The sequence below is a fragment of the Acanthaster planci genome, linkage group LG16, assembly GCF_054643075.1.
Source record: "Acanthaster planci isolate LZ-2023a linkage group LG16, COTS_SCS, whole genome shotgun sequence".
NCBI classification, from domain to species: domain Eukaryota; kingdom Metazoa; phylum Echinodermata; class Asteroidea; order Valvatida; family Acanthasteridae; genus Acanthaster; species Acanthaster planci.
Genome location: NC_141792.1, coordinates 9,583,811 through 9,593,232, shown reverse-complemented (window position 1 = coordinate 9,593,232; position 9,422 = coordinate 9,583,811). Strand labels below are relative to the sequence as shown.

Sequence of the window (9,422 nt, the reverse complement as noted above, 5' to 3'; positions counted from 1 at the left end):
CTGAAGTAAGGGGCATACAAAGTACCAAATGAATAGGGACGTCACTGACCCCGACGATGGTGAGGGAGACGATGATGGCTATGGATGGATGGCCCGGGGGGGATGGCGGTATATTATCCCCCTCTCGATTTTTGTGATGAGCAAAAAAATTAAAGTGGATTGCAAAGAATTCTTTGGATTTTCCAACGTCTAAAATGTTTGTAATATCACTAAAAAGGGACACCAATTGTAAAAAGCCATAAATATGCCATTCTGATGTGAGATTCTGCACGAATTTCATATACAGATATACATCTTTATCGTGAATATCGCCCCCAATAGTGTATATGGTGCAGGCCCCCCTGCTTTTCAAATTTCCATCGCCTAGTCACAGCCAACCTTTCGTCATCCCCATCCCCCAATTTACGCCACTGGTGATGGCGACATTGTGTCAGCGACAAAGATGACAGCAGTCCCCGCCACCGCCATCACCACAACGAAGAACCGACGCACGACAAAAAAAAATACAACTGCAAATCCATACAAGCTATTAAGTATTATATATCAGCCACAAGTACAATTTAGAAAAACTGAAAAAAGGGACTTCTGAAAAACCACAAATGTAAACCGGAAGGCAGCGATTACTGATAATCAAATGCTGGGTGATTGGACAGAAAATCTTTTAATTCAATTTGGATGATTGTAAAAAAAAATAGAGTTTATTTTGAACGTTGTATATTTTATACAGAAGGAAAGTAACTCACAGAGAGGCTTTTGCACTTCCTGTTTAGTGTATTTGTCAATTTTGTTAGCTGTTTTTGCGCGGGTAATTTCTGTGCCGGTGCACGCATTAGTACACTCTAAAAACCCCGGGGTCAGATTGACCCAGAATTGGGTCCCATTCGGCGTGACCCTCCTCTGGGTAAAAAATGACCCTCTTTCGGGTCATATTTGACCCTTTCTGGGTCATAATTTGACCTGGAAAAGGGTCACACCGAATGGGACCCCATTCTGGGTCAATCTGACCTGCGAGATTTTAGAGTGTATGCTTATTCAAAGTAATCTCCGCACCCGTGCAGAAATCGTCCCGTCTCAGAAAAAGAAAGTTCACATTTTTTAGCAATTTCATATTATAAGGCACCAATAATAAATGCCTTATGAATTTATTCGTTTAACAGAAGTGGCGAGAAAGTATTGTTTAGCTAATTTCTGAATAACACCCGCAAACCAACAACATGACATGATCCGTCGTGGTTGATTGTTTTTCATTCAAAGGATTTAAAAGTAATATTGTTTAAGTATTTGATACCTGCTTGGTCGTCACGAGGTCAACCAAAGAAAACTTGAAACCCAAACATTTATTTTATGGACATTTCGAAACTGTACTGTCTCGCGGCCGATCTCATTACATTCTTTGGACATTACTTCTAGTCGGATGACGTCATTATTTTGAGTTTCTGGATATCTGTTAAGCTGCTTGAGGGTGATCATTAAGTAAATTGTGGCGATCGCCACAAACTGCACCATAAACATTAATTGAAAATGTATTTCCAAGATTTCTCAACCTTATGTTGGGAAGGGGCTCGGGTATTACATGATGTCAGAAGTCCCAGTCTGAAGAGCACTTTCTCACAGGAAACTAATATGGTTGAAAAGAAGTTCAAATCTTTTCTGAATTTGAAGTAATAATGCAAACCTGTTTCAACCGGAAGCAAGGCTCAAGTGAATTAAGCAGGCAAATAAAAAATAACCAATGGGCAATGGGTGAACCCCCAACTGCAAGGATCCGCGCCTGTTGTAATCTGATACCTGATGACGCCATTATACTTGAGTGAAACTACGGACAAGACGATTTAGAGTGAAAATCACCCTCAATTTAGATTGAAATACTCTTAAAATACAGTCACATCAGTCGGAGCTCGATCTTTTCGATTGCAGAAATTTCACTCTGAAACGTCTGGTCCTATATAGTTTTTGACTTCGGAAGTGCATTTTCACTACAAAAGATTGTGTTTTCACTTTTTAGAAGTAACATAAACCTCAAATAGCACACCTTTCGGTATCAGGGTTCATGTTCATATTAACTTTCAAGACAAGTTCATGTGGTTTACCAAGTTCATTAACAACTTACAAGGTTTACAAGAGGGAAAAGCTATGCTTCTTTCCTGCGGTGGCAGGGAAACTCCCTTTAATCGGTTAGGTTTTCTGAATCAGAATCCGTCCGAACAAAGCTTGTCACACAAAAAAGCTAAATGCTAAGCAGAAAGTCATTCGTGGGCCTCAGCTCAGCTCACGTGCACCGTGTGCAGTCAATTTTTTTCCTGCGTGTTTTGCCTCGTAAACAAGGCCCAACATTTCACAAACTTCAAACGACAGATTTTGCCTCACAGCATTCGGGGTACAAACGACCAAATACACGTGTGACCTTCTGCTGAACTGAACCTTTCAAACATACTCGGGCTGCTCTGTGAGCCCTTGTACGTACGGACGATGGAAACCATTAAAAAATTATTCAGCTGTGCACTCAGCTACAAATACCAATTAAATGCTTTCTTCCATTTGTACTACTGCCAAACTAAAATATGGACTTTTTATTCTTATAAATTCAAGCATGTGCTTATTTGTAATGCTTTTAACGCTTTTGCTATCATTTGCTAGTTTTGATACATACGACCATTGAGTTGTTTCCCTGCACAAAAACACGGATACTTCTAAATCAGACGAAAGTAAGGATACATCACAAGTCAGTGCAACATATCGATGGAATCCTAGGTTACAGATAACTAAAGACACACCAAGAGGATGAAATTTCTGCTTATATTACGATAATTTCCACACTTACCTGTTCACCGAGTGCTTCGACCCAAACTGAAACGGTTGCACAACCTACAGATGTTTTATACCTGTCTAAAGATGACGTGTCCCGTCGACCATAAATGAAAACTCCAGTGTTGCTCAATCAAGAGCAACGGGAATTCCCCGATGAGAAATCACCTGGGCCTGACGTTATTGCGCCGATGTGTATGAAATCCATTTTAAAGGGGGAAAAACTCTGGTATCCTGACCTGATAATCTCCCCACAACTTTTAAATTACCTAAAACAATTAATCACAGTCATCGCCTTGAGTTGGTCAAATTTAACTCAATGTCACAGTTTGTCCCAAGGTGTCTTGGAAAGCTCACTCGTGCTGCTCTACGTACCATGGTGGAGACCGTGGTGCAGTGACATTTGTTTGGGCACGGTGAGGGCATGGCAACCGGGAAAAGGGCACTTGGCATCCTTGCTGAAAGGCAGCCCATATTTTTTCACTGGTAAACTGATCAGCACCATCTTTTAATGGCGGCGCTGTTCATTACGATACCGGTATCGGACACACAACTGCGTAGCCACGGGAGCGTATCCCAACAAAAATAGTCGCCCGGTCCCTCTCCACTGGAGAAATAATAGCATTATATAGGAAGTACTACTACTTGCCCCCAACAACCAGCTCCCCTTCCCCCCATCAGTGAGAGCCCTGGATACAATATTGATCGGACAATAGGCATCGCTGTTCCTTACTGTTGGACAATAAGCCGTCAGATTGGCATACTACCGGTACACAGACTTATTAGATTGCACATAAACGTAATAATAATAATTCCTTAGACTGAACACAGTGTTGCTATGGTCGTGACTCGGGGCAAGCATCACGCCACAGTGATGAAAACGACCGCCACAGCTGACAACTATAAATTCTTTCCTAGAGTACTTCCATCAGATATGCCCCAATCGCAAGCATAAGTCACCAATATCATTTGACAAGACCAGGACAAGCAAAATGCCATCGATGACATCTTTTAAAAGTATCCATGTGGCTATAACAATCAAAACTGCAACAATGTTCCTACCATGGCCAGTGGGATTCATTTAAAGCAAGATATGGGACGGAGAACACCTCCACCTTTGTATTGGTCATTGTTAGATCGGAATCTCAGGAATTCTTTTCAGACGTCTTGGAGGATGTGTTCGGTGACATTAGTCTACAGTGTGTATAGCGATTGGACACGTGGGGAGGGGGAACCCCTCCCTCCCATACCTTGTTGGGTATACTGGGGTTTAATATCGTAGCATGTGCCGCAAAAACAGTAATGTCCCTTCGACTTAACAACTGCAAGGATTCGCCTGTATACACAGACGTGGTCCCCAAACCAGTCTAGCTCCACCCACTAGCCGCCAATTTGAATAAATGCTGAAGCCTCGCAATGAGATGTATACCCAAAAGTGCAGTTCCTTTTCGTTCTGTTTCTGCTGGTTTTGTTCAGTCAGGGACAGAGGTTGACATGAGCGAGGTGAAGGAAATATATGACGTCATGCGTACCCCTAGATCATGTTTAGGATCCACCGTCAGAAGACTGGAGTGATTGCGGACACCACTCTCTAAATTCCAAAGAGTGCAAATTCACTCCATTTGAGTAAAAATTCAATCCCTCAGATTGAAATTAAGGACCTGACGAATTGGAGTGAATTTTTTTTCACTCCAAAAGATTGAAATTTCACTCGACTTTCCACTGAGAGGGACTATTTTCAACCTTTTCCAGTCTGAATTCAGAGTGATCTTCACTCTTAAACGTCTTGCCCCTAATTTCACTCTTTCCGATGAAGTTCATGGTCAACCTACCAAGGGCTACAGCAAGTTCCTACAAGCTTTGACGGCATCGGTGGAGCCACGATATACCCTTTTTGACACTCCCAAGGAATGGAGTGTGGAAAGAGCCGCTTTTATAGATTGGTACGTATATCTAATGGCATTTTCAATCACTAAAGCCCTGAAAATAAAAGAAGCTATCAGAAATAAAACATCAAAGAATTTCCGAACACCATGCCAGACAGACTGGTGGACAGTCGGACGCACAGATGGACAAACAGAAACAGTCAATCTATTTATAGTTAAAATACTAGAGCTCACAAGCAAAACCTCAACATGACGTTTTTGCAGACTGGATTGTACCCTTATTTGAATTTATTCCATTAGTGGATTTGTGTACAGCTTTGTAAATGTCAGCGTAGATTGCCCATAGTTGAAACGATAGCCCGGACGTCGACACAGAGAAAAAGATAAGTCACACAAAATCTGAACTCTAGTTACGCCTCACTAAACAAGTCCGAACTTCGGCTACTTTTTGAATAACAATACCATCCAGGGGTGGAGGGTCCGGCCTGTCAGTTTTTTTCCCCGGTCGCTTCGGACTCGTGGATAATGTACTATACGTGTTAATCACTGATGCACGTACCTTCATACGCGCTGTATTGTGTCATCTTTTTCATTGTTACTTTAATTTTTATTTATTCGTTATGTTTAGGGTGGCGTGGGGGCTTAAATTTACCCCATATTCTCCTCCCTATCCCGCACCTACGAATTCATTGTCGCTCGGGAGGGATAATCGCACTGTGTCTGCTTCACTCTTTTATACATTTGAAGAGCAAAAATCTCCTCAAGCGAATCTCCTTACTTTTTAAGGAATTTATTACCTTCTTCGCTATGCATTCTTTTTACGAAGGATACCTATCAGTATTATACAAGAAATACAAGGAACTTAGATCTTTGTGGTGCAAAGACATCGGAATATCTCTCCACTGTTAAGCATCAAGAACCATTATTCCGAAAAAGCATCTCTTCACTACTTCTCTCTGGGTCAATAACCGGTAATGGTTAAAAACAATATCTACAGAAATTTCTCCTAAAAGAGTGGAAACTAATTTAGAACAACGATTAAGTGAGAATCTCGTTCATAAACACACACAATTCAAAAAGCTTTGCAGATATAATAAATTATTTAAATTATCTTATTTTTCGCTGGTATTTTAATCTACAACGGTTTCTATTTATACCCATTGCTCAGTTATCCTACTTTCTTCAGAGAAACGATGCAATGATTTCTCTTAGAATCACTTTTTTGTGCATGTCTAAACTCTTCTTCAGTTTCTGAAAACTGTTTGGAATCTTTTGGAGTCAAGTGAAACGTAAAGTGTGCAGTTTTTGAACGTAATTATTTCAAAGAAGTACTGTAACAAATATAAACTTTCAGTGACGAACACTACTAAGGTCATTTACAATTGTTTCAGAATGTGTTGGAAGTCAAGTTGTGTTGTAAGAAAATCCAACCACTTTTAAACCAATTATTTAGCTGCAGGCGGTGTTTTGAACAAGTCATTATAACATCAGGCCTCTGAAGTCTTAGTTTTCCTAGGAGATGTAACCCTAAATTCGTGAATGGGGACCCTGTCGCTGTGTTTTGTCCCTTCTTGGTCCGCTTCTGCTGAGCAATATGAATCCCTGATTCCCAGTATCATGTGCATGCCTAGCCATTCAACCGTAGCCTCACCCTCCAGTCTCCATTTTGACTGATTATGCATAACTCTTTACAGGCTTGAGAGATATCAATAAAACTGCGCTTCCTCTCTGTTTCTCATTTTTTCACTAGTCAGGGTTAACGGCTGATATAGGGATCAAAGACATATATAATAATGACAAGAGAAATTATGACGAGTCGCCTTGGGCCACCTTCTAGATCAATCAAACCCACATCAAGGGATCTCTTTTCCTGTCTGGGATTGTTTAAGGAGGCAGTAAACCCCCATGAACCAATTTTTGGATAACTGTACGTCACGAACTGTACCTTTAAACAGTAATTGGGCGTCATCAGTATTGCACATTCGGACTTTGCATGGAGCCTGGTTTCTTGAATTGTCATCAGGAAGTTACATAGTCAGAGTGGGGAGGCAGGGAGCCAGACTGCTTTTGCCTTTCAACACAATTTCAATATAGATAATTCTACCCTGGTGTGGCCAGCATACCACATTTTAAAGTAAAAACAACGTCCAACCACAAAGTACTTAACAGACACGAGGGGATATCTGCTGTGAAACAGGAAATGTTTTTCTCATACAGATCCAAGGTTAATCCATCAACTCCATCGATCCCATCTGTCATGTCTTGTAGTATGACGGTGACTTTTAGAGTTGAAATGTGCCTTAGGAAATCGGTAGCGACTGTGTTAATTGGCAAAAAGGCAAAAGGTTTTTGTTTGGGCTTAACTATCGCCAGAGCATCCCAATGTCAAAACAGCAATTAGCACTCAGACTCCATGCATAAAATTACCCACAATCAAGCAAAATATATTCCTCCCTGTTAATACACTTCAAGTTTAAAGTTTGAAAAAGAAACCTACCTTGATAACTCTGTCCACGTCAAATAAAACGCCATTCAAAGAGCAAATCCTATGGACGGACCGCACCACCTCGTCCACGGCTCTGCGGCAGTCTCGGTCAAAGTCGTCAGTCCCATGCTGGATTGTTTGTCGGATTAGCAGGATCCAATAGGACAGGTCTGCAATTCAGAATAAAACACTGTTACTCATTTTGATATTCTGTTGTGTCTTTAGAAAAGAGGTTTGATTTTGAATGTGTGGCTACAGACTGAGCGACTTTGGCGACGGTTATGAGACATTATTCACAAAAATTGCTGAAACATTTAAGTTGTGCACCAATGTATCCACATGAAAGGATAATAGTTAGACACAACAATGTCACGTTTCTGTTAGGCATTGATTGTATAGTAGACATCATTGCCATTTACATGTCACCTTACTAACTTATTCACTGGACTCTGGACTACTCCAGGGGCGGTTCCAGGAATGTTTTCCAGGGGGAGGTCAGGCTCAAGATTTTTTTAATGTCTCATTTTTGCGGACAAGCGGAAACGATGATGAAACATAACATTGGCGCTCTTATTTTATCTATTTGTTATTTTCCCATCCACCCTTTTTTTGGGGGGGGGGTGGTTGGACCCCCAACAATACCCACAGTAAGTGGTGAATAGCTGACAGACAACATGGATAAAGTGCGTAGAAATTTGGAAGCGTTTTCGAGTAGCAAAATTTTACATACACATTTATCTGGAGGAGAAACCAAGGCGATTATAATGCAAAAGTTCTGCAACTCACTGCTCCATGTGGAGGACAGTAACTGCATCATGTGCCTCCTTATTTCTGTAATAGTGCGTCCAAAACGTCTTCTTGAACGGCCACTTTACCAAAAACGTAAGATCAGCCTTCAGGCCTTGTTCAATTAAGAACGGTTCTGGTTTACTGGCTTTCTCCCAACAGTAGATCGTAATCAACTCTAGCAGATATAACTTGTGAACGTGCTCCGGGAGACGTTTGTAAGCCCAGTATTTCACCAATCAGATGAGTTCCTTGACGGCCAAGGGCTGACCTTTCACGAAATCCCTCTGTTTCTCGACAAACAAAGCAGAGTAGAATCCCCGGTCGTAGCCACTTTTAAGCTGTATTATTTCACCACATACCGTTTGATGATCTGTCAAATGGACCATTCAACATGTAACTAATAATGCAACGTCCATTTAAGCTTTAGAACATGAGAATTACAAATGCAGAGATTAGTACCTTAACTTTAATATCCCGTCACAAAAAGTACGCAGGAATTAAAATGCCAGGCTTACGTTGCGTTTATATCCTTTCTGCCTGTATAAAAAATGTATGACTACATGTATCCACGGAAATTTTCCTACATGACCATGTGAAATCTCCATTGGCAAACCTAGACCTCATCTTGCTTTGAAGACCTAATCAAGATGTACAGGTGACAATATAGGCTTCTGAAATCAGTATGAAACATATACAGCGCAAAGGGAGTTACCGTTGTCTGCAGTGGGGAGAAGATCGACACTCACCAGCCTTGCACCAACTTCTATTTCAAAGTTTACGAAGTACGCGTAAAATCTTTTTTTCACTGATGGCAGCTGCTTCAAATAGTCTTGGAGATATTCAATGACTTTCACTAGTTGTTTGCGATAATGGTCTGTTGAGGAGCAACATCCAATGGCTTGCAAATCAGGCGGGTTGATGAAAGGCACCAGCAAACTCCACCACAGGATAGGAAGAGCCTCGAGTTCGACCAAGAGAGCCGGGCGTAAATTTCTTAGCAACAGAGGCTCTTGTGGTCTTAGTTGAATTTCGCTGGTTCATGAGTAGTCTTGGGCCAAGACGGCAGAACTCGATAGCGGACTCAATCTAGCATACGCTTCGCGCGCCAATTGCTATTGTGCCCTCTCGCGATTTCAAGTCACGAGAGGGAGAAGGTTGTCGAGGATTATCAGGACAATCTTGTACACAGCTCTCAATCAGATATTTTGTAGAGGGCATCCTTTGTTGCATGATTCCATCGCCCACCAAATAAGCGGAGAGAGGGGGCAGCACTTTTCCAATGGAGACTTACAAATGTTACCCAGCTCCATCTTGTTATTATTGAATCACCCGAGGATGCACCGTCACTGCGGTGCCGCAACATTAGCGCACGTGCTCCTAGGCAAGTCACGGCATACTATTAGTCAACAAGGTATTTGAAGTGCGCGCACCACCTGGAAGCGACCACGAAGCCACGA

At 41.6% G+C, this 9,422-nt stretch overlaps 1 protein-coding gene across 1 annotated transcript; it reads right to left on the bottom strand.

Moving 5' to 3' along the window:
• Nucleotides 1-7,922: 7,922 nt before the first annotated feature.
• LOC147796477 (2'-5'-oligoadenylate synthase 1-like) lies at nt 7,923-9,002 on the bottom strand (the record flags this gene model as incomplete). Its single annotated transcript, XM_087147593.1, is given in 2 exon segments — nt 7,923-8,335; nt 8,678-9,002. Coding segments are annotated over 2 exon segments (702 nt in total), but the record flags the coding sequence as incomplete, so codon positions are not given.
• Between the last annotated feature and the right edge of the window lie 420 nt (nt 9,003-9,422).